The sequence below is a fragment of the Hemitrygon akajei genome, chromosome 12, assembly GCF_048418815.1.
Source record: "Hemitrygon akajei chromosome 12, sHemAka1.3, whole genome shotgun sequence".
Lineage (NCBI taxonomy): Eukaryota > Metazoa > Chordata > Chondrichthyes > Myliobatiformes > Dasyatidae > Hemitrygon > Hemitrygon akajei.
In genome coordinates, this window is record NC_133135.1 from 69,272,308 (window position 1) to 69,298,948 (window position 26,641).

Genomic DNA, 26,641 nt, shown 5'->3' on the forward strand with positions numbered 1-26,641 from the left:
CAGCCAATTTCTCCGGGTAACCTAAATGGATACAGCTCCTGTGCTCCTTCATGCGGGTTTCCACCGTGCGTCCCATACACCGCTCTGCATTCACAGAGAATCCTGTAAACACCAGCCGACCTGACTCCCAGGTCATCTTTGACCCATATAAGCTGTGATTTGAGCTTTCATTTGTGTTTGTCGATGGTACTAATCATGTATTTCTTCAGGATTCTGGTGATCTTTCCAGAAATTGTGGAAATGTAGGGAAGCCAGGTGGTAGCAACAGGTTCCAGACAGGTGTTGAATTTGCTCAAGAAGAAAAAGGAGAACTATGTAAAGCTTTGGAAGTTAGGATCAAACAAAAGAAATGAGGAGTAGAAAGAAGTCAGAAAAGGACTAAAGAAGGGAATTAGGAAAGCTAGGAGGGACCATGTAAAGTCCTTGGGAGGTAGGATTGAAGGTGAATACCAAGGCATTTTATCTATAGATCAAGAACAAGAGGATAACTAGGGAGAGGGTGGGATCACTCAAGGATAAAGGGGAAAACATTAGCTTGGATGTGGAGAATGGGAGTGAAGTAATTAATGAGTATTCTGCTTCAGTATTTACCAAGGAAAAGGATATAGAGGACCAGGAGGTCAGTGCTCAGTGTATAAATACATTAGGGTGTTTAGAATTCAAGGAGGGGGAAGTGTTGGGCCTCCTAATGAGCATTAAGGTGGATAAATCACCAGGGCCTGATGGAATTTACCCCAGGTTATTGAAGAAGACAAGAAATGAGATTGCTGGCGCCTTCACCAGTACCTTTGTATTCTCTCTAGCCACAGACGAGGTCCCAGAGGATGGCTGAGTGGCTAATGTTGTACCTCTGTTTAAGAAGGGAAGATCCTCAGAACTGTAGACCAGTGAGTTTCGCATCAGTAGTAGGGAAATTGCTGGAGAAAATTCCTGGGGATAAGATATATGTGTTTGTAAACCCATGGCATAATTAGGGAGAGCATCCATGGCTTTGTGCAGAGCTTACCAACTTAACTGAGTTTTTGACAAGGTGACAAGTGAGATTGATGAGAGTAGGGTTTTGGATTTTGTTCATGTGGATTACAGTAAGACGTTTGACAAAGTCCCTCATGAGAGGCTCATCCAGAAGATTAAGGTGCGTGGGATCCATGGTGAATTGGCTGTTTGATAAACAGAACTGGCTTGCACATAGAATTCAGAAGGTAGTGGTTGAAGGGACTTATTCAATCGAGCTGGAGGTCTGTACTTAGTGATGTTCCACAGGGGTCTGTGCTGGGACCTCTGCTGTTTGTGATGTATATAAATGAACTGGATGAAAACGTAGATGGGTGGGTTAGTAAATTTGTGGATTGGTGGAGTTCTGGACAGTGTAGCAGACTGGCAAAAGACTACAGCATGATACAGATCAGTTGCAGATATTGGCTGAGAAATGGCAGATAGAGTTTACCCAGATAAAGGTGAGGTGTTGCACCTTGGCAGGGCAAATGCTAGGAGACATTACACTGTTTAAGGCAAAATCTTTAACAGTGTTGCCAAGCAGAGAGATCTTGGGATCCAAGTTCATTGCTCTTTGAAAGTGGCTACGCAGGTTGCTATGGTGATTAAGACTTATGGAAGGCTTGCTTTTATTAGCTGAGGCATTGAGTTCCAAAGTCAAGAAGTTATGTTGAAACTTTATGAAACTCTGGTTAAGCCATATCTGGGTACAGTTCTGGTCGCCCCACTATAGGAAAGATGTTGAAGCTTTGGAGAGGGTGCAGAAGAGGTTTACCAGGATGATGCCTGCTTTAGAGTGCATGTGCTATCATGAGAGGCTGGACAAAATTGGGTTGTTTTCTCTGGAGTGCCAGAGGCTGAAGGGAGATCTGATAGAGGTTTATAAGGTTATGAGAGGCATAGTTAGAGTGGACAGAGAGTATCTGTTTCCCAGGGTTGAAATATCTAATACCAGAGGGGGTATGTTCAAGGGGGATGTGAGAGTTAAGGTTTTTACTCAGAGAGTGGTGGATGCCTGGAATGAACTGCCTATAATGCTGGTAGAGGCAAATACATTAGAGACTCTTAAGAGGCATTTGGATAGACACATGGATGTAAGGAAGATGGAAGGATATGGGCATTGTGTAGATAAGAGGTATTAGTGTTTGGGTGTTTTTGAGTTGCTTTTTAGCTGGTTCAACACAACATTGTGGGCAAAATGGCCTGTTCCTGTGGTTGCTGTGCTCCTACTCCAATATTCTATGTTGTATGCTGACTTCGGCCTATTTTATCGTGTGCCCTGAAACCTCACCCTTACTCATGGGTTCTAACATCTTACCAACCACTGAAGCCAGGCTAACTGGCTCATAATTTCCTCTCTCTTGCCACATAGATCGCAACAACTTGATCTTTCCCCTCCCACTCTAAATTCCTCTACAGGTCAGTTTAGATGTTCAAACCTGGGCACCAGGCAGATAAAACAGCCTTTAGGACTCTTGACTGTTACAATAGATATTTCCCTGATTATACTATCCCCAATTACAACCACATTTGTCTTCCTCCCCCCCATGGCCCCCTGAACAACTGTGCCAAGGTTTGGATCCTCATTTTTCCTACAGCCCCTCTCTCATCCTCGCAGGGACCGGTTGTCTGAGGCTGTTACGGATTTGGTATGTCAGCATTTGGATTTCTGTGCACAGACTTCAGCTTTATATTTGCTTAAAGGTAGTTCCACAACGAGTGAACATGTTGATACCCGAGATGCCTTTTGATGAGGGATTGAGCAGACATGACCTATATTTTTAAAGTGTGTAAGAATGAGATGTGATCTCATTGAAATGTATAACACTCTTACAGGACACCTTGTGGTTTTTGCATGGGAGATGTCTCCCCTGGTTGAGAATGGCAGAATAGAATCACAGTAGCAGAAGGAGGCATAGAGCATTTAAGACTGAGGTGAAGAGAAATCAATGGTGGAGATGCATCAGCACACAGGAAGGAGATTGAAATTCTGGCTGAGTGGTGCCACAGCAACAACCTCTTACTGTCAGCAGGACCAAGAAACCGGTTATTAAGTTCAATAGGAGGAAACCAGAGATCCATGAGTGAGTCCTCATCGAAGGACCAGAGGTGGGGAGGGCCAGCCACTTTAAATTCCTGTGTTATCATTTCAGAGGATCTATCCTGGGCCCAGCGTGTAAGTGCAATTACAAATAAAGCACAGCAGCGCCACTACTTCCTTAGAAGTTTGCAAAGATTTGACACGACATCTAAAACTTAGACAAACTGCTATAGATGTGTGATGGAGTGTATATTGACTGGCTGCATCACAGCCTGGTACTGAAACACTGGAGCCTTTGAACAGAAAATCCTACAATAAGTGGTGGATACAGCCCAGTCCATCATGGGTAAAACTCTCCCAACCATTGAGCACACCTACATGGAGCATTGTTGCAGGAAAACAGCATCCATCATCAGGGACCCCCACCACCCAGATCATGCTCTCTTCTCACTGCGGCCATTAGGAAGGAAGTACATGACCTCAGGACTCACACCACTGGATTCAGGAACAGTTATTACCCTTCAACCGTCAGGCTCCTGAAGCAGAGAGGATAACTTCACTCAACTTCTCTTGCCCCATCACTGTACTGTTCCCACAATCTATGGACACACTTTCAAGGACTCTTCATCTCATGTTCTTGATATTTATTGTTTATTTACTTATTATGATATCTTCTATTTTTCTTTTGAATTTGCACATTGATTGTCCATGTTGGTTGGGTGCGGTCTTTCATTGATTCTATTACAGTTCTTGGATTTACTGAGTATGCCTGGAAGAAAATGAATCTCAAGATTGTATATAGTACTTTAATAATAAATTTACTTTGAACTTTGAAATGTCAGAGAGCAGTGGTGAAGAGAAATGCCTTTAGATACAGGGTGGTGAACCTTCTGTAATTGTCCAACTAGAGGGCAGCGGAGGCTGGCAAACGTCTTCATTCAAATCAGAGATTAATTCCTTTATAATAAGAACAATCCACCAAAGGTTATGGGCATAGTGCAGGAAAATGAAGGTGAGTCCTGAGCTTGGTGAAAGTTGGTTCAGGCTCGAACAGACTGAAGGCCAATAAACATAATGAGCAGGAATTAACCATTACAAAGTAGTAAAGTCAAAATTTATATTCAGATTACATACATGTCACCACATCCAACCCTGAGATTCTTTTTCTGCAGGCATACTTGGCAAATCTACAGAACAATAACTGTAAACACCAGGAATTGTCAACTGAAAACAAACTCTGCAAATGCAGATGTAAGCAATAGTAATAAATAACGAGCATGAAATAACAAGTAAATGAGAGTAGCTATCCCCTTTTGTTCGAGAGCCTGATGGTTGAGAGGTAGTAACTGCTTTTGAACTTGGTGGTGAGAGTCCTGAGGCACCTGCACCCTCTACCTGACAGCAGCAGTGAGAAAAGAACATGGCAATGGTGGTGAGGATCTCCGATGACTGATGCTGCTGTTCTACGCAATGTTTCATGTAGATGTGATCAATGGTTGGGATGTACTGGGCCAAATCCACAACCTTTTGTAGGATTTTCCGATCAAAGGCATTGGTGTTCCCATATCAGGGTTTAGTGCAGCCTATCAGCACACTTTCCACCACACATCTACGGAATTTCGCCAAGTTTTTTGATGACATGTCGAACCTCACAGACTTCCGAGGAAGTAGAGGTGCTGTCATGTTTTCTTGGCAACAATATTTATATGATGGGTCCGGGACAGGTCATCTGAGATAGTGACACCCAAGAATTTAAAGTTACTGATCCTCTAATGAATACTTGCTCATGGACCTCTGGTTTCCCTCTCCTGAAGTCTACAATTAGTTCCTTGGTCTTATTGACATTGAGTGAGAGGTTGCTGTTATTTCTCCACCCAACCAAGTTTTCAATCTCCCTCCTGTATGCTGATTCATCACCCCCTTTGATACAGCCCACAACAGCGGTGTCATCAGCAAACTTGTATATGGTGTTGGAGCTGTACTTAGCTATAACTCATAGATATAAAGTGAGTAGAACAGGAGGAGTAGAGGCCCCTTGTGCCTGCTCAGCCATTAATGGCTAATGTAACCTTAAGTTTTATTTTTGGTTTAAATACATGGCAGCTTTCACCCTAGATATATTCAGTAACCTCTTCCATATCTCTCTGGTGTGCACTTTCAGAGTCCTGCTCCAAATCCTTCTGTTGATGGCCTGTCATTGGAGATGAAACGTTTACTCTTGTTTCCCTCTCCACAGATACTGCCTGACAGACTGTATTTCCAGAAATAGCCATTTATATTTCAGATTTCCACCTGCAGTCCTCTGTAGATACGGGACTGGTGCCTGCACAGGGTTCAACCTCTGGACCTGCTAGTTAGCGACAAACACACTGCTGGAGGAACTTGGTGGGCATTTGAGGAGGTCCAGTCCCAAAATGTCAGCTGTTCATTTCCTTCCAAAGATGCCATCTCCTCTGCAGAGTTCTTCCAGTAGTTTCATTATTGCTCCGGTTCCAGTATGTGTGTTTTCCCCTCTGGACTGCTGGTTTGATGTCGGCACCGGACTTCTCTAGAGCTACGGGTTCAGAGCCGGCATTGGATTCCCCCTCCGGAACCGCTGGCTCGGCGCCCGCACCGCCTCTGGATTCAGTGACATTCCCCGAAAGCGGCTCACTGCTGCCTGACTGAAGTCTGCTTACTCGCTCGTAGACGCACGTCACTGGAGGAGTTTTCCGGGAGAGTAAAGATGGCAACTCCGGAGTACAGCCTGAAGAGAGTGTTGTGGCAGAGTAAGTTCAGCAGCGCCGGGGCCGCCGCTCTCCGGCTGCAGTGAGCCGAGGCGCCGGCACCGCTCTGTCGGTGGCCCCGCGAACGAACGCGGAAGTGGCATGATCCGAAGCAACAGGTCGCGGCGCGGGGATCTGGAAAACATGTCGGCTTTCACCCCCATGATTGCAGTCCGCATAATTAAGTTGGGGAGGGGGGAAAGTTTTATTTTATGAATAACTGGAGACAGTAAATGGCAGCTTTAATAAGTGGGCATGGGTAGGTGGGGAGAATAACTCATGAAATAAGTCTTCGCGTAAAATTCGACCTTTACATTTAAGGTCACTACTTGAAGCGTGAAAATAACAAAGCCTAAATCCCGTCGTCTCTGTGGGAATATTCGGCTTCGGTCGACCTCAACGACACAACTTTCGGTGTGTTAATGGGGGCTTTACCACGGGGCGACCGGACCGATTGGCTTGCGGAGTGCGGTGTACGCAGGCGCAGCCCCTGCTCGCTGTTTTGAAAAGTTTGGGCGTCAGATCTCGTTTGCGGCCTGTGGCTGATCGTCGCTCCTTTCGTCGGGTCATGGCCGGCTCAGTGGTCGGTTAGGGAGTTCGGCCAATTCCCCCACCCCCCAGCCTCGCTGCTTATAACCCCAATGATAACGTGAACAGCTGAGCCGGGAGTGTGTCCTGGTCCTGGTGCACCTATGTTGCATAAAACATGAGGCTGGCAGTCTAGATTCTGAGAAGCATGATTATGGAAAGCACTTTTTCATAGAGACACACAGCAGAGTTCGTTTGCACACCATGTCTGATTTGATTCTCACTATCTTTATGTACATTATGTTTGTTATAATTTTGTATACCTTTATCAGGTAAACCTACTCCAAAGAAAGCTAACCAAAAGTCTATGCAGTCTCTGTGACTCCCTTGTCCACTAGTCTCTCCCTCCTGGCACTTACCCCTGCAAGGTACCACTCCTGCCCTATCACCTCCCTCTTCACCACCATTCCCAAACAGTCCTCCCAGGTGAGCCAGCTCTTCCACTTGAAAGTCTTTTGGGGTCATCTACAGTATCTGATGCAGCCTCCTCTATAGCGGTGAGGCGGGTTGTAGATTGAAGAACTGCTTCATTGAGTACCTTCACTTCACATATTACAACAGGCAGGATTTTCTGGTGACCACACATTTTAATTCTACTTCCCATTCTCATTCGGACATGTCGGTCCATAGCTTTCTCTACTGTCAAGATGAGTCCATTCTCAGGTTGGAGGAGCAACACTTCATATTCCAGCCAGGTAGCCTCCAATCAGACAGCATGAACATCGATTTCTCTGACTTCCAGTAATTTATCCCCCTGCTTTCTTTTGCCATTCCCCTTTCTGGCTCCCATCTTACCCCTTCTGTTCACCTGTGTATCATCTTCCTCTGTTTACCCTCCTCTTTCCCTTTCTTCCATAATCCACTCTCCTATCAGACTCCTCCTTCAGCCCTTCACCTTTTTCACCAGCATCTCACCTCAACCTTCCCCCCACCCCTCCCCTGCCCACCTACTTAACCCCTCATCTGGCTTCACTTCTCACCTGCCAACGTGTGCTCCTTCCCCTCCCTCAACCTTCTTATTCTGTCTTCTTCCCCCTTCCTTTCCAGTCCTGATGAAGGTTGTTCACTCAAAGTAGCGACTATTTATTCCTCTCCCTAGATGCGGAGTGACCTGCTGAGTTACTCCAGCATTTTGAGTGTATTGGTCTGGATTGTTTGTGACTTACCAGTCTCTCCTCATTGGAATTGGTTTGTTATTGTCATGTGTGTTACAATAATAATGAAAACCATGTTAGAATGCTATCCAGAGTGATCATGACATACACTGAGGTAGTAAAAGGAAAACAGAATGTGGAATATAGTGTTAGTGTTACAGAGAAAGTGCAGTGCAGGTGGACAAGAGCCCCAGCAGAGTCAAATGGGAGATCAAGAATTCATCTTTAGTATATGAGAGGTCCATTCAAGAGTGCTAACAGTGAGATAGATGCTGCTCTTTGCTTTTGTGTTTGTGCTTTCAAGCTTTTGTGTCTTCTGCCTGATAGGAGAGGGGAGAAGAGAGAATGACTGGGATGGGAAGAGGCCTTGTTTATGTTGGCTGCTTTCCTGTGGCTGTGGGAAGCATAGTCAGAGCCAATGAAGGGAGGCTGGCTTGCCTATTGTGTGGGGGCTGCAATCATAACTCTGCAGTTTCTTGTGCTCTTGGGTAGAACGGTTCCGTGTTGAACTGAGGCTGTGGCTGACTCCAGCTGCAGTGATGCCTGGCCTCGTGTCTTTCATAAAACCAGTTCTGAATGCTATTTGCTTACTTTTATTTTTTGCATGATTAGTTGTTTTTGTACATTGGGTGTTTGACAGTCTTTTTTTCCGATGGGTTCTCTTGAGTTTCTTTGTTTTGTGGCTGCCTGTAAGGAGATGAATCTCGAGGGTGTATAATGTACACATACTTTGATAATAAATGTACTTTGAACACGGAGCTGCAATGCGTCTGAACAGGAGGCGAGTGCAATGATATTTAAAAGAAATTTGGAAAGGTCAGTGGAAAGAAATGGTTTAGAACAGGGGTTCCTAACCTCCTTTTATCCCATGTACCCTTACCATTAACCGAGGGGTCTGTGCACCTCAGGTTGGGCACCCCTGGTTTAGCAGAATGTGGGCTAAATACAGAAAGATGGGACAAGCCCAGCAGGGCAACTTGGTCAGAGTAGACAAGTTGGGCTGAAGAGCCTGTTTCTGTGCCATGTAGCTCTTTGACTCCACATGCAATTCATGTGATTGTATATTATTGTCCCCGTATTACTCTATTGTGATCCCAATTTAAACATTTTTCAGTATGGCAATGAAAATATGTCAGGGTAGACAAAATTGAAAAAAATAGTACCAAACCACTGAAGTGATCACAAATCTCCATTTCACTTCATACAGAGCAGCACCACTCAACCAGTTGATCTGTCTCACTCCTGTAAGCCTCGCAATAACCCAGCCCGATGTATTTGCACATTGCATCTGGTCTCGCGCATGTATGTAGCTTCTTGAGTGTTCTGTTTGCTATGTTCCTCCAAGCAAAGTTCAATATTCTGTTAGATACTTGATGTTGGAGAGGGATTGTGAGAAATTTGCTGCTGAGTATTTGGTTTCATTTAATTACTGCTCTATGATGACTTCCATGGTATTGATTCTAGGGGACTTGGCAGTAGTGATGCTTATATGGGTTTTTATTTTGCAGGCTGTTATTCCCAGCACTTCCTTTGCATAATAGTTGCATTCATTATAAACATTTCTAAAGAGTATTTCAAATTATTGTTTACTTCTGTGTCTTTGAAAAGGTTTTGATAAATCAAATCCTGATTCCCTTTGCTTTGCTCAGTACTGTTTATGAAGTAACTAAACCTGAAACAAAGGCTGATTTCTTTTTCCTTCCTTTAGTTTTTCTGTCATGAATTCCAAAACTTGAAACACTCTAAAAGTAAGAACATACCAAGGAAAGGGGCTTGTGTGAAACCCTTGTATAATGTAAGATTTGTACAGGATTTTTATATTCTTTATTTGCTATTGACACAAGTGGTTATATTACTGGTTGATCCGTGACTTACCTAGGACCTTTTCTACCCTTACTTTTGGCATCTATGCCTGAGGAGAATGCATTTTGAAACATCTTACCCCACATGCACATCATCACACCATTCTGTTATATTACACCTGTCATGTACAAGCCCAATTGTGTTTAGGCTTCACCTTCTGGTCAGTCGTGTTTATGTGATCAAAGCATGTCTAAATTTTAAAGGTTAACTTTCAGGTTGAGTCCTTAGTAGAGAAGACAGATGCAATGTTGGTCTTAATTTCAGGAGGACTAGAAAATAAAAGCAAGCATGTACTGCTGAGGTTTTGTAAGGCATTGGATTGACCACATTAGAAATATTGTGACCAATTTTGGGCCCTCTCTCTGAGGAAGAATGTGCTGGCCTACGAGAGGGATCAGAGGAGGATCACAAGAATGACCCCAGGAATGAAAGGCTTTATATATGAGGGGCATTTGATAATCTTTGGACGTATACTCGATGGAGTTTGAAGAATGAGGGGGATCTCAATGAAGCATACTAGATACTGAAATGCCTGGATAGAGAGTGGAGAGTTTAAGAGCTGAGCCTTAGAATAAAGGAACGTCCCTTTAAGACTGAGACGAGGAGGAATTCTCTCAACCAGAGGATGGTGAATCTGTGGAATTTGTTACCTCAGCTTATTGATTGGTCAGAAGTTTAAGTGTTATGGGGGGGAGGAGTTTAAAATCAGTGTTGATTGAATGGCAAAGTAGACCAATTGGCCTAACTGTGTTCCTATATCTTACAGTGTTATTGCACCTCATGATAAGCAACGACAGGAGGAGACACTGTAAAGGCAGTAAATCATAAATGTAAGAAATTCTGCAGGTGCTGGAAATCCAGAGCAACATGCAGAAAATGCTGAAGAAACTCAACAGGTCCGACAGCATCTGTAAGTCTTGATGAATCCTGGTGAAGTGTCTCAGCCTGAAACATCAACTTCTTATTCCCTCCATAGATGCTGCCTGACCTGCTGAGTTCTTCCAGCACTTCGTACATATTGTAGAGGCAGTTTTTTATTCTTTCTGTTCACCTAGCCCTGCCAATTTATGGAATGCATTGAATAATTTTCAATTAATGATATTAGGTTGGTTTTGTGTTCCAGCCAGATTTGTTTTGTGCAAACCTAGTGTGACATCCGTTAGTCTCGTGAGACCATGGATCTGTGCCCTCTCCAGGGCGCAGGCCTGGGCAAGGTTGTATGGAAGACCACCAGTTGCCCATGCAGCAAGTCTCCCCTCTCCACGACACCGATGTTGTTCAAGGAAAGGGCAAGGCTGATACAGCTTGGCACCGGTGTTGTTGCAGGAGTTGCCAGAGCGAGGTTGAAGGCAACGTCAGACTGCCTTAGTGACTCCAGCTCCGGATTTGTCCTCAGGGTTTACTCCTGAAGCCTTTCCCATGAGTGGGTATGGCCGCAAGGCAGCGGAGGTTTGAAATCAGAGTTTTCCCTCTCTTAGATGGACTGCCTTCCCAGGCTGATGAGCTCCATCTACCCGAAGCACTGGTTTTAAGGTGCCAGGACCCGCCTTTGCCCCTTCACCTGTCAGTAGAAACAGTTCTCTGGGCTTAGAGGCTAAGCCACACGAGAAGGCCAGGAGTTGGACTTGGTTGTCAGAGGCTATTTGAGGCGCATGCCGTGAGGAGCACTTTTCGGTAGTGGGAGCCTGTCCCGACTGCCACTCCTCGGCTTGACAACCTTGGAACCTAGTATTGAGAAAAGTATTCATGAACATGTTTTAGAAGCCACATTGCCATCTAAGACTTGAACAGCATTGTTAATGAAGAAGTTAATGCTCTGAGCAATAGTGTGTTTCTTTTACTTACCTTTTTAAGTGACTTAAGCAGGAGTTTAAAAAGCTAATGATACAGTGCATTAAGCTATTCCTCTTCTGAATTTTGTCACCTGCAGAGGGAATCTGCTGCTCTTGTGTGAAGTGAAATGGAAATTTATAATCGCAGCAGTGGTTTGAAACTATTTTTAAATTTTCAGAATCAAAATCAGGTTTATTTTCACTGGCTTTTATCATGAAATTTGTTAACTGTGCCGCCATATTTTCATACCGATTTTATCTACACTACCATATTTTCATGCTGGTTTTATCTACCCTGCTATATTTTCATTGCCATACTAAGTAATGTTTAAGCAGAGACAATAATATATCATCTAAAATAATCACATACAAACGTAAATTGCACGTGGAGTGGGAGAGTTATGGGGCACAAAAACAGGCTCAGGCTTGTGCCATTTGTTTGCTTTTGGCCCATGTTCTTCTAAATCATTTTATTGCATTGTCTAAATATCATTGTACTTGTCTTCACCACCTCTCTGGCAGATCATTCCATATACCCACTCCCTTCCATGTGGAAAAGAATTGCCTCTCAGGTCCCCTTTAAAACTTTCATCTCTCACCATAAACCTCAGACTTAAAGTGTTAGACTTCCCTAAGCTGGGAAAAAGACCGTGACAATCCATCTTGCCCATGCCTCTCATGATTTTACGAATCTTTGTAAGGTCATTGCTTAGCTTCCTTCACCACAGGGAAAACAGCCCCAGCCTATCCAGTCTCTCCATGTAATTCAAGCTCTCTGGTCCTGACAACATCTTCGTTAATCTTTTCTGCACCCTCTGTAGCTTAGTCATAGCCTTGCTATAGTATGGTGGCCAGAATATTCTAGGTGAGGCCTGACAAACATGACGTCCTAACTCTTGTACTCAGTGCCTCATTTGATGAAGACAAATACAAATGTTTGTACACCATGTGAGGTAGGCATTTTTGGTATGACTTGTCACAGATCAAGAACTTTAAGAATACAGACCCAATTGAAAGATATAATTCAAAGTGATCACGTAGGCACGTGGACTTCTTGAAATTTTGATTTGTGAGATTACCTGTAAATATACATAAAACACAAAATTAGAAGCACTGATGAACTGTTAGGATTAAGAAGCTAACTCATGAATTATGCTTTTATTTGATCTTACTTTTAATTTAGAATTTTATTTTCTTGAAGAGATCAAGAAACTCATACTGGATGACTGCTTGGAAGCAGGAGAATGGAAGGTAAGTCAAATGTTTGAATGCAGCACATCATTGTTAACTGATGTCATGTTTGAGCACAATCATTTCAATTTTTAATCATCCTTTTTTTAATATGCACTTTTTTTTCTGATTGTGCTACCAAAAGAATGAAACATGGACTAGAAGAATTTAAAGTTATCTCCTGAATAGATATTTAGTTGAATGATGAGGGTAAAAAGATAATATTACTAGATCAAAATTAAAAGCTGATGACATTGCCAAAGAAGACAGCAAATCTGAGGATTGTGAATATTTCACAATTTCGCAAAGGAAAACCAAAGTATTGATAAAGAAAATAAAAATAGTACACAGGAGTAGAGAAACATTTACAACCTTTGATTGACCTTTGTCAATAAGGAAAAGATTAGCAAAAGTTAATGTAGATCCCTTATTCGATGTTACAGGAGAAATTATATAGAATGTTTTGTGCCTCTGTCGTCATAGAAGAAGAGAAAGAAAGCCACGGTTGTCATCTGCTGGAATATCATAGATTCTAGAACATCCTCTGTAACTGGAAAGTTGCAAATATGTCACCATTGTTTAAACTGAGTGAAAAAACTGAACTGTGGCCCAGTTGGTCTGACGTAAGTAATAGGGAGAATGATGGAATCTACTCTTAAAGAATTCTAACAGGGCATTTGGAATGTAAGATTAAGACTCTGTACCATCATTATAGGTGTAAGAAAGAGGACAGTGTTTTGAGTAGTAAATAGCTGACTAGATGCAAAATAGTTGATGTTGTATATTCAGACTTTCATGAGGCACCACATAACATTAAACAAAATTGGAGCATACCATATTGGGAGTCATATTCTGCAGTAGATTGAAAACTAGTTAATAGATGGAAAGCCAGAGAGTAAGAAAAAGAGGTAATTTTCAGGTTGAGAAACTGTGACTAGTGAGTTAGATGAAATACAGAGTTGGGAAATGTATGATAATGCATTTTGGTAAAAGAACAATAATGCAGACTATTAGGTAAATGGGGAGAAGGTTCAAACATCAGAGGTGCAGAGGGACTTGGGAGTTCTCATGCAAGACTCCCAGAAGGTTAATTTACAGGTTGAGTCTGTGGTAAAGAAGGCAAATACAATGTTGGCATTTATTTCAAGTGGAATAGAATATAAAAGCAATAAGATAATGCTGAGCCTTTATAACACACTACCCAGGCTGCACTTGGAGGGTTGTCAACCGTTTTGGGCCCCATATCTCAGAAAGGATGTGTTGTCATTGGAGAGAGTCCAGAGGAGGTTCACGAGGATGATATGAGGAGCATTTGGCAGCTTTGGGCCTGTATTCACTGGAATTTAGAAAAATGCAGTGGGGTGAGGGGGAATGTCATTAAACCTACCGAATGTTGAAAGGACTGGATAGGGTGGATGTGGAGAGGATGTTTCCAATGATGGAGTATCCAGATTAGAGGGGGCAGCCTCAAAGTTGAGGGGCAACCTTTTACAACAGAGATAAGGAGGATTTTTATTTTTAGCCAGAGAGTAATAAATCTGTGGAATGCTCTGCCACAGACTGCAGTGAAGGCCAAATTTAAAGTGGAAGTTGATTGTTTTCTGATCAGTCAGGGCATCACAGAATATGGCAAGAAAGCAGGTGTATGGGGTTGAGTGGGATCTGGGATCGGCCAAGATGAAATGGTGGAGCAGACTCGATAGGCTGAATGGCCTAATTCTGCTCACATGTCTTATGGTCTTGTGGTGTTGATGCTTCAGTTTGTCACAATCTGTATCAATGAGATGGATGAGGGATTGAAGTGTAATGCAAATCTGCTTACTGATTGACACGAACTTGGGTGGCAGTTTGGGCTGTGAGGCAAATGTGGAGAAGTTTCAAGGTAATACAGATAGATGAAATGTATGGTCAAGAATATGACAGATAGAATATGATGTGGATATATGTAAGGTCAGTTACCTTGGTAGAAAAGAATAGAAGGAAAATGCTTTTAAATAGTGAGAGATTGGAAAGAGTTGAGATTCAGGGAACCTGTGTGTCCCTTTAAAAAAAAAACATTGTAGTTAACAAAATAGAAGCATAATTGTGGTCCTTGACCATGATGACTGTTTCTCTTCCCACAAATGTTATCTAACCTGCTGAGTGCTTTCTGTATTTCAAGCTTTTATTTCAGGTTTCCAGCATTTGTGGCTTTTAAGATTTTATCAAAAGTTAACAAGGAATTAAAATAAAAGTTGTGTGGCATTTATTGCAAAGAGAACTTAAGCTCTATATAATGGAGCATCCTGCTCCAGTTTTCTAGAGCCCTGGTAAGACAACATCAGGAATATTGTGTACAAATCTGGCCTCTTTGCCCTTGGAAGAATGTAATTATAAGACAGTGCAGCAAAGATATGCCAGGTTGGTTTCTGGAGCAGATATGTATGTATGAGAAGACATTAAGCAGACTAGATTTTAGTGACTGAAGTTTAGAAGAATAAAAGGAATACCCATTCTCCAAAACATTGTGAATCTTTGTGATCATCTACCCATGAAAGTTCTGAATCTCAGCTGTTCTTTATATTCAAGAGAGAGATTAGTGGATTTTTAGATTTTAGACCAACTGAATGAAAGCAGGTTTGTATGGGACATAGCACGGAAGTAAATGATCAAGCAAATTCTCTTTGAATTACAGGGTAGACACAAGAGACTGAATCACCTCCAACTGTTATATGTTATGTCCTTGCATTCTAATTAAAATGTCTTCTCTTAAGCCATTCTTGTATACCTATAAACTGGCAAGTCATGAGCAGGAAGAGAGCGCAGTGTTTTTGTAAACTCTGTAGCTGTATAACTGGACAGCACATTTTTCAAAAGTGTTGCTTTCTCAGAAATTTGCTTGTGGTAATCATAGAATGCTTGAAGCTGAACACAAAAGTAATTTCACAAAACCAGTATCATGTAGGAATTTGGAGAAACAAGAAATTAACTTTTATTGAATATAAAGCATTTTATTGCATAATGGTGTTGACACTTTGCAGTAGTTCAACTAGGCTAAAAATGTTTTGTTGATGATTTTCATTTGTACTCAGTGTATGAGACCTTTTGCTTAAGTGTCCAACAATAATCAGCCAGCATTGATTCCAGTTGCCCTGATACCATTTCTCCATGACCGCTATGTCGTGGTGAAACCTTTCAGCATGCTCGTGACTGACAGCACCAAGATTTGCGGGAAAGAAGTCTAAATGGGAATGCAGAAAATGAACCTTCAGTGAAATGTTGCTCTTCATGGTTTTGCATGCTTGAAGCATGTTGTCAAGAAGCTGTATTAGCTTGGTGCTCTGTAGTTGCCAAGAAAATTTTCAACAACATCCTTGAATGCAATTTTCTCTGCTCTCACTAGAAGTTCGTCGATGATCAGTTTGATCTGTGGACCAACATAAATGCCTTCCTTAATCTTGGCAGTAGTTATTCTGGGAAACATCTGTCTCAATTATCAAAATCCTTCGCCTTCCTCGCTTAATGCTTTCACAAAATTTTTCATAAGCTCCAATTTTATATGAATTATATGAAGAGGAGGCAAAAATATTTTTGTTGGGTCTACAAGAGGCTTATATGTCACACTTTTCTGCCCTGGAATGAGCAGCGTACAGTGGCCAATCCTTTTTATAATAATGAGCTTCTTTAGTATGGCTGTCCATACTAAATTGCAAATGAAGTAACAGTATTGGAGGGTGGATATTGCCATGGTGTAGCAACACAGCTTTCAGGCTTAATGCTGAGGAATCAGTAAAATGATGCTATAATAGTGGGTCATGCTGACAATCCAAAGCAGTCAAAAGCCCATATATACCAGCACAGTAACACAGATTATCAACCTGACCAAAGAATTGCGGCTCGAAAGATAGAAATTTTTGTGCCTGGTGACAACAGATTCCATCCTTGCAGTCTTGAACACAGTAATTCTGCTTCTGCCTTTGACAAATCCAAATCTCTGACCGGGTCATTAAACTCAGATTGAGTTATCAGTTGAGGCTCACTTGACATAAAGGGTTCAAAATCTGTATCAATATCAGTGTTGTTTTCCATTCCTAGCTCATTTGTCTGCCTCCTCTAGACTCCACGTCAATGCTGGCTTCGGTACTAGAAGGCTATCATCGTGCGGTAGAGGTCTCATGGCTGAAGGGAGATCCCGGGGTATTCAATGGATTTCTTGTTTTATCAGAGAAACCAGACACACTGGTCAGACTGAAGTAGTAGTCTGTCACATGATTCTTCTGCTCTCACCATGCCATCAAGACAGGGAACGGCGTTGACTTCCGAGTACCTGAGCCAAGCTCTAACATTGACAGTGCATGTTGTGTAACAAATGTGAGGAGCCCGGGCTTTGTCTTGATCACTGATTTTTCTCATTAAAGCTCATAGGCTTTCTCAATAAGAGGAGGTCTGAATTGAGATTTAAACGTATACTTGCCACAAATATAGCAGAAAGTATCATGGCTGTTGCTACATCGGCGAGACATTTTGCTATCACAAATACTCCTGAAAATACAATTACTTTATTATAATGAGTACACACAATATGCTATGTGTGTGGAACATACACCAACGTGATCACAAATTGATATACATACATGTAAGCTCAATGCATAGAACGGTGTGTACGTGATACATTTATAGCCTTTCCAAAACCTGTCCTGCCATGCAGCATCTACCTTGCCTAAGTATGCCAGGCATGCTTGGACAAGATAGAAATCTTTTCAGCTTACGTTGTGGCAACATTTTAATTGACTTGAATTATAATTTGAAATAACAAATATAGGTGATTTTTTAAAAAAATGGTGCATGATAGGGAAATTCATGCTCAGCAGCCCAAAATTCAAAAGATACACCCAAATGTGTTCAGGAAGCAAGGTCTTTGTTGTTTAGTGTAATTCCAGTGGGTCACAGTTTCCAAATATCTTGATTTGTCTTGCATTATTTTTAAAAGAAGGAATTTTGTATAAAGAAATGAAAGCAAATTCAGAGTTGAAAAAGCAAAAAAATGCTGCTAATGCTGGGAGTGTGAAATGAAACGGAAAATGCTGGAAAAACAGCAAGTCAGGCAGCAAGTGTGGAAAACGTGTTTCTTATTGAAGACCTTTTGTCAGAAGGTTGGGATTTCTTGTTTCTGAACATTTTGCAAAGTGGTTGCTAGCAAACTAACCAATAGTAAGTGTCCTCCAGTGATAGAAAAATCTGTATAATTGCATAATATCTTTGTCTGGGTACCTCCTGAGTAAGAAATATTGCACTCTAAAATTGTGTTAACCAATTTGAGTCATTTAAATATGAAGGGTCCTATGAAAATTGCAGTTTTCTTTTCTCTTGTTAATTTATAGAATTTAAATAGAATTACTTCTGTAAACGGTGCTGTAATCAAATGGCAATTGTCTTTGAAACCTCATTAGTTTTCAATAGGCTTTCATAATGCCTCAAGTTATTTGTGAAGTGGGGTGCCGTGCGCAATCATAATCGATTGAAAACAGATGTGGGAGCACGGAGGAACATTGGGAAATCTCCAGGAAGACCTTCTTCGTTGCTGCTGCTGCTGCTGTGAGGTCCGGGACTCTGCTGGGAAGAACAGGCCCCCAGTCCTCGGGGTCGCGTTGCCAATGGTCGTTGGCGGGGCCCTCTTAATACGCTCGGCAGAGGATGGTGCTTGGAGAAGCTGTGCCGGCGAGGATGGTCGTCGGCTCGAAGGTTTGACGGACTCGGAGTCCTTTCAACGGACTCAGGTCGCTTTCGGTGTGTGCTACGTCTGCGAGGCTGGTTTCGACGGAGCTTTCATTGTGTGCTGCGTCTGCGAGGCTGAGTCGGGCTGCGCCTTGGAAGTCCATAGCGGGGGTACTCCCTTCTGCCGCCGGCGTGGGATAGCGAGTCTGTCGGGACCCTGGGGACTTGTGGAAACTGTGGTGATTTCTTTTGAACTTACAGTCCTTTAATATCTTGGACTATTTTCACTGAGCCCATAGTCTGTCTGTTTTTTATCAATTATGCTATACACTTTTATTCTGTAACTACTTGAAAACACAATAAAAAAAGTTAAAAAAAAAAATAAAAAAAATTATGCTGTTGTTTGCACTGTTGTAACTGTATGTTGTAACTATGTGGTTTTGTGCAGGTCTTGTAGCTTTAGTTTTTGGTCTTGTTTTGTCTGGTGGATTTGGAGCTCCTATGCGCTAGACGGTAGCGCAGCAGCCTCTCCGGACTCTGGATTGGGGATTGCCAAACGTTACGTGGATTTTCTGGTGTAGTCTGTTTTGTCCTATGCTTTTGTGATATCATTCTGGGGGAAAGTTGTCTCATTTTTTAACTGCATTGCATTTGTGGTTTCTAAATGACAATAATCTGAATCTGAATCGGAAGTAGCTTGCTGATTTCTTGTATGTCCATCTGCTTGATCCTTTGTTACTTGTGATCATTGTGCTGGTATCAGGGCATGATTACCGGGTTTGCTGAAGGTTACAGAAGATGGACCAAGTGACTGATCTGGGTTACGTTCCTCAGAACTCTGCAGAACTTCAGGGTTCATAACAATACATAAATTGGGCCCCAAGCAGTGAGCTCATTATTACATAAATTCGGGCAAAATAATGATTCCAAAGATTTCCATGCTGTAATTGTTATATGGTTATATGCCAGTCAGGAGGATCCAGAACATGGGCAATGGGAAGTACGTAAGGCCATTGCTGACCAAATTTGTGACTTGTGCCACAAAGAAGGTCCAAGGTAGATCAAGGTTCACTGAGTGTTGGATGTTCCCCTCCACGGCACATACCGTCCTGACTTGGGAAATATATTGCTGGTCTCAATTATGGACCCAACATCATTACAGTCGGCCCTCCTTATCCGCGGATTCCACATGCAAGGATTCAACCAACCGCAGATCAGGAAATCTCGGAAGTTCTCTCTCCAGCACTCGTTGTTTGAGCATGTACAGACTTTTTTCTTGTCATATTCCCTAAACAATACAGTATAACAACTATTTACATAGCATTTACATTGTATTAGGTATTATAAGTTATCTAGAGATGACTTAAAAGTACAGGCAGTCCCCGGGTTATGAATGAGTTCCGTTCCTGAGTCCATCTTTAAAACAGATTTGAAGTCGGAACAGGTACATCTGGTATTTTTTAGCATCAGTCAAATGTTTTTCTTAGTATATAGTACATATTTTACCTTTCTATGCATATAAAACACTTAAGAAGCATACGTATTTCAATAATTAAACCACTGCGTTGCTTAGTAATAATTGTAGCTTTCATCGGGGCAGTGCCTTTCACATGCTCAATTAAAATTGTTCCGATTGTTGACCGACTGTAGCCTAACACTTTTCCAATGACCGATGGCGTTTCACCTCTTTCCGATCGCTTTATTACTTCCACCTTATTTTCAATCATGATCGTGATTATTTTTGTGAACAGAAACACTGCGGATTCAGAGCTGCACCGCCGGGTCCTAATGTCCACAACACTGAGACGTTAAATAAAGTCCGGGGTTCTGCTGGGTCCTAAAGACCACTGCACAGAGACAGGTTAAATAAGGGACTTGAGCATCCGCGTTCTTTGGTATCCGCGTGGGGTCTCGGAACCAATTCCCCGCAGATAAGGAGGGCCAACTGTATATGAGTGGCTTCACCAGGTAGATTGCAGAATGTGGCTTTTGAGCATCCTTCTTGAAGACAATTAGGACTGAGCAATAAATGCCTAGCCTGTAATGCCTACATTGTGGAAACAGATGTAAATGAATAACTTAGATTTGTTTAATGGATAATGGATGAAAAAAGTAACTCCCATTATATGATGTTCTTGAATGGTATGGTACTGATAATCTTAAAGTGTTTCCATACTACCTTTAACATTTTAGGTTACTGACATTTTTCTGTCTCAATTTGTCCCCAGGATCTCTGACCTCCTAAAGAGGAAATACTAAAAGTACTTTTGTAGGAGGTTTCCAATATATGTGGGAGCTGTCTTTTGCAAATGTATCAACTCCTTTGCACAATTTATGTGTTAATTTTTTATATTTTGCACATTTTTTATTGGGAATTCTAAGATTGTAGTTTATATATAAATTTAAATTTTAGGTGATCTCATCAGATAAAAAACAACAAATTTATCTCCCAAATATTATTGTATTCTCCTTGTATGTATGTTAGGGTTATGAAGATGATCGCAATAGTACCTTAAATGTTTATTTAATTTTCCTTATTTTTTCATCCCTCTTCTCTCCATATTTCAACCCAACACATTAGTAGCAATACATTAAATTTGCACTCTGGTATATTTCAGTTTTTTGATCCTAGATCAATCATAAAACATCATGGTAACCAACTGTGCTGTGTTGCAGGGTGAGGGTGGGGAGTGAGGGAGGTTCCACCCTTCCACCCTTGATTGCTTTCCAAAAATGCCTACTGGGACAAAATGTAGTTGTACTATGACTCCCCCTTGCTCTATAGTCAACAGTTTGCATCCTTGTTGATACAGTTGCAGTCAGAAGTTTACATACACCTTAGTGAAATACATTTAAACTCAGTTTTTCACAATTCCTGACATTTAATCCTAGAAAACATTCCCTGTCTTAGGCCAGTTAAGATCACTATTTTATTTTAAGAATGTGAAATTTCAGAATAATAGTAGAGAGAATGATTTATTTCAGCTTTTATTTCTTTCATCACATTCCCAGTGGGTTAGAAGTTTACATACACTTTGTTAGTATTTGGTAGCATTTCCTTTAAATTGTTTAACTTGGGTCAAACATTTTGAGTAGCTTTCTACAAGCTCCTAACAGTAAGTTGCTGGAATTTTGTTCCATTCCTCCAGACAGAACTGGTGTAACTGAGTCAGGTTTGTAGGCCTCCTTGCTCGCACACGCTTTTTCAATTCTGCCCACAAATTTTCTATTGGATTGAGGTCAGGGCTTTGTGATGGCCGCTTCAATACCTTGACTTTGTTGTCCTTAAGCAATTTTGTCACAACTTTGGAGGCATGCTTGGGGTCATTGTCCATTTGGAAGACCCATTTGTGACTGAGCTTTAACTTCCTGGCTGATGTCTTGAGATATTGCTTCAATATATCCACATAATTTTCCTTCCTCATGATGCCATCTATTTTGTGAAGTGCACCAGTCCCTCAGCAAAGCACCCCCACAACATGATACAAAGCACCCCCACAACATGATACAAAGCACCCCCACAACATGATGCAAAGCACCCCCACAACATGATACAAAGCACCCCCACAACATGATGCAAAGCACCCCCACAACATGATACAAAGCACCCCCACAACATGATGCAAAGCACCCCCACAACATGATACAAAACACCCCCACAACATGATGCAAAGCAACCCCACAACATGATACAAAGCACCCCCACAACATGATACAAAACACCCCCACAACATGATGCAAAGCAACCCCACAACATGATACAAAGCACCCCCACAACATGATGCAAAGCACCCCCACAACATGATACAAAGCACCCCCACAACATGATGCAAAGCAACCCCACAATATGATACAAAGCACCCCCACAACATGATGCAAAGCACCCCCACAATATGATGCTGCCACCCCCACAACATGATGCAAAGCACCCCCACAACATGATACAAAGCACCCCCACAACATGATGCAAAGCACCCCCACAACATGATACAAAGCACCCCCACAACATGATGCAAAGCACCCCCACAACATGATGCAAAGCACCCCCACAATATGATGCTGCCACCCCCACAACATGATGCAAAGCACCCCCCACAACATGATGCTGCCACCCCCATGCTTCATGGTTGGGATGGTGTTCTTCGGCTTGCAAGCCTCACCCTTTTCCCTCCAAACATAATGATGGTCATTATGGCCAAGCAGTTCAATTTTTGTTTCATCAGACCAGAGGACGTTTCTCCAAAAAGTAAGATCTTTGTCCCCATGTGCACTTGCAAACTGTAGTCTGGCTTTTTTATGGCGGTTTTGGAGCAGTGGCTTCTTCCTTGCTGAGCAGCCTTTCAGGTTATATCAACATGGGACTTGTTTTACTGTGGATATAGATACTTGTCTACCTGTTTCCTCCAGCATCTTCATAAGGTCCTTTGCTGTTGTTCTGGGACTGAATTGCACTTTTCGTGCCAAAGTATGTTCATCTCTAGGAGACAGAATGTGTCTCCTTCCTGAGTGGTATGACGGCTGCGTGGTCCCATGGTTTGTATACTTGCGTACTATTGTTTGTACAGATGAACGTGGTACCTTCAGGCATTTGGAAATTGCTCCCAAGGATGAACCAGACTTGTGGAGGTCCACAATTTTTTTTTCTGAGGTCTTGGCTGATTTCTTTTGATTTTGTTTGTAAACTTCTGACCCACTGGAATTGTGATATAGTCAATTAAAAGTGAAATAATCTGTCTGTAAACAATTGTTGGAAAAATTACTCATGTCATGCACAAAGTAGATGTCCTCAACATCTTGACAAAACTATAGTTTGCTAATATGAAATCTGTGGAGTGGTTAAACAATGAGTTTTAATGACTTCAACCTAAGTGTATGTAAACTTCTGACTTCAACTGTATATACATATTAGAAATGGCCATCCCAAAGTGGTGTTGAACCACATCCAGAGTAGAGTTAGTTCCTTGTGAAGAAGAATAGAAGAGTAAGTGGCATAAAACTACTAGTGTGGTCAATAAGCAGAATGTTTCAGAAAATATTTAGCTTGTTTTTCTATTGCAACTACAGTATAAACCAGATGAAATTAACTATACCACAGCGAGAATTGCAAGCTACACACACAAAATACTGGAGGAACTCAGCAGTTGACACTTTGGGCTGAAACGTGGACTGTACTCTTTTCTATAGCTGCTGCCTGACCTGCTGAGTTCCTCCAGCATTTTGAGTGTGTTGCTCGGATTTCCAGCGTCTGCAGATTTCTCTTGTTTGGGAAGAATCTCAAGCTGTCACTTTTTCTTACAGATACTTATTCTGGACCATTACACCACAAGGCTTCTTTCATCTTGCTGCAAAGTATCCACACTTATGGCTGAAAAGATCACCGGTATGTACGTAAGAGTACTATGACTGATGCTGATAATCTTCCATTTTTTAATTTCAATTACCAGTTTATTTGTAAACTCAACTGTGTCATGACTTATAAATTAAAGAATTATCATAGTTTTGTGATTTGAGTTCTCCCTTCTGCCTATCTGTTTTCCCAATTTCTAAACCCAGACTTTTCGATAATTCAATCATGTCACAAAGGAAATAAAGGTACATTATAAGATGAATTTCCTTTTTATAATTGACTGTTCTCTCAGCTTTACAAATTCTCCCTTCATCCAAAATATTTTGTAGAAACAATAGAAATGATAAATCTGACATAAATCTACTTGCATTCTTAGTTTAGCAATGTTTTGCCATCATGCATGTTGAGAGATGAAGATCTGTTGAATTCTTCATTGAACATTCAATGATAATGGTTTAAGTTTAATTAATTAGAGAAAAACATGATGTCAGATGACACACAAAATGATAGGAATTCACCATCAGATTTTTTCAAATCCAATTTCGGATCATCAAAAAGGATATTACTTGATGCACAGATGTTACTTTTCTAACATTACAGTCTGATCCCATGTGGATTTAATGAGATCTTTCCAAAAGCACATCACTATTGTATGCAAATTGTTTTGATGATCTCCTATTGTGATTTTTTTTAAAAACTGCTATTTCTGTCCTGGATGATACAAAAATGCAATCAAACAATAGAGAAAATATTAAATAAGAGCTAAAAGGTCTATTGAGGAACAGAGGGACTTGTGTGGAAGTGGCAGGACTTATAAAGAAAGCTGTTAGCAAAGTATTTGGTATCTTAGGCTTCCAAGATCCAAGATGGCGATGCGACACAGCTTGCAGCGGCCACTCCGGAACTGATTATCTGTTATTTGTAAAGTGGGGTGCCGTGCACAATCATAATCGATTGAAAACGGACGTGGAAGCACGGAGAAACATCGGGAAATTCCAGGAAGACCTTCTTCATTGCTGCTGCTGCTGTGAGGTCCGGGACTCTGCTGGGAAAAACAGGCCCCCAGTCCTCGGGGTCGTGTTGCTGATGGCCGTTGGCGGGGCCGTCTTAATACGCTCGGCAGAGGATGGTGCTCGGAGAAGCTGTGCCGGAGGGGATGGTCGTCGGCTCAGAGGTTCAACGGACTCGGAGTCCTTTCGACGGACTCAGGTCGCTTTCGGTGTGTGCTACGTCTGCGAGGCTGGTTTCGACGGAGCTTTCATTGTGTGCTGCGTCTGCGAGGCTGGTTTCGACGCAGCTGTCATTGTGTGCTGCGTCTGCGAGGCTGAGTCGGGCGGCGCCTTGGAAGTCCATAGCGGGGGCACTCCCTTCTGCCGCTGGCGTGGGATGGCGAGTCTGTCGGGACCCTGGGGACTTGTGGAAACTGTGGTGATTTCTTTTGAACTTACAATCCTTTAACATCTTGGGCTATTTTCACTGTGCCCATAGTCTGTTTTTTATCAATTATGCTATTGTTTGCACTGTTGTAACTATATGTTGTAATTATGTGGTTTTGTACAGGTCTTGTAGCTTTAGTTTTTGGTCTTGTTTTTGTCTGGTGGCTTTGGAGCTCCTTTCCGGGGAACGCGCTAGACGGTAGTGCGATATTAATACGCAGCAGCCTCTCCGGACTCTGGATTGGGAATTGCCAAACATCACGTGGATTTTCTGGTGTAGTCATATGCTTTTGTGATATCATTCTGGGGGAACGTTGTCTCATTTTTTAACTGCATTGCATTTGTGGTTTCTAAATGACAATAAACTGAATCTGAATCTGAATAAGTAAAGGGAAGAATGCTAGTGAGGAGATTATAAAACAGGTAAGGCCACATTGGGGTAATTCTGGCCATTAGACTTCAGGAAGGGTATTGAGATCGTTGGAGAAGCTATGAAAAGGATTTTACAGGAATGATTCCAGGGACAGGAGATTTCAATGTGACACCAGTGAATATGGGGTTATTTTTCTTGAAGTGTAGAAGACTGAGGGGAGATTTAATAACGGTGTGGAAGATCATGATGGTAAAAAGAAGTTGATGACTTTACTAGTTCACAGATCAGAGCAATCCAATTTAAAATGACAGACCAAAGTTTAATAAGAATTTGTGAAGAAAAGCTGGTTTGAGCAGAGTGTGGAGTGCCCTGGAATTTATTGCCAGTAAGAAAGGTGGGAATACAGTTATTCAAGGCTTTGAAAGGGTATTTGAATAGTTTATAGGGCTATAGCAAACAGAAGGAGGAATGGGATCAAGAAAATTCCTGTACAAAGGGCTGCTGTGTTATAGGAGTAAAATTTCAATGATTATGCTAGTCGTCAAAAAATAGATGGAAAACTAATTATTACATACACTTTCCCAATTGCTATTTGGATTGAGTATTTTATTACAATAATCCAATAATCCATGTGATGAGCTGATCCATCCTTATAATGAAATAAATTGTTTGAGTTAATTGTCTTTTAAAGCCATGGATGTAGAACAACAAAAAAAAAACACTTAGAACTCTTTGCTTTTATTTAAAAGTTCAAAGTAAATTTATTATCAAAGTACACATATGTCACTGTACTGTCCTTGCTGAGATGTTGTAACATCAACAAGACAGTCAGCCAAACTCCACTCAAAAATGACATGAGAGTCAGGGTATAAGCTCCAAGCTCTTTGGGTTTATTGAGGTCTCAGTGGAATGACGTAGAGAATAAGGAGTGAAACTGAAAAACAAAATACAGGACAATTTTCACGTTGTTCTATTCACTCAAGTAAATATGCACAAGTAAGTAAGAGCTTAGTGAAGTTTCCTGCAGGATCCTGACAAATAAATACCACAGGTAAATAGTATGTGTGAACCATTAGCATCCTGGTTAGTGTCTAATAAACACAAAAGTAACATTCTATTTCAGCAAAATCTTATTGACATCTTTAGATTAACTTCTGAAAAGTATAACATCAACCTACAAGCAATGCTTCTGTTGTGGAAGCAACAGGATGGCTTAATGTAGAAGAATCTTTTGCTCCTAACATAAGCCTCTGGCCTTCTGCTAGCCAGTGTGCTTTTCTATTTATGACTTACTGGCAATACAGGAAGTGACCTAATGTAGA

At 41.6% G+C, this 26,641-nt stretch overlaps 1 protein-coding gene across 2 annotated transcripts in view; it reads left to right on the forward strand.

The window, feature by feature from the left end:
- The first annotated feature begins 5,435 nt into the window (after positions 1 to 5,435).
- stxbp3 (syntaxin binding protein 3) overlaps positions 5,436 to 26,641 on the forward strand; it is a 56,539-nt gene continuing 35,333 nt past the window's right edge. The window contains exons 1-3 of one of the 2 annotated variants that reach the window (XM_073063419.1): positions 5,436 to 5,805; positions 12,441 to 12,490; positions 23,462 to 23,543. In XM_073063419.1, the coding sequence (XP_072919520.1) occupies positions 5,763 to 5,805; positions 12,441 to 12,490; positions 23,462 to 23,543 (175 nt within the window). In that variant the 5' untranslated portion in view covers positions 5,436 to 5,762. Of the gene's footprint in view, positions 5,806 to 9,252; positions 9,340 to 12,440; positions 12,491 to 23,461; positions 23,544 to 26,641 lie in introns of those variants that run through there. The other variant, XM_073063420.1, reaches the window with a different exon arrangement.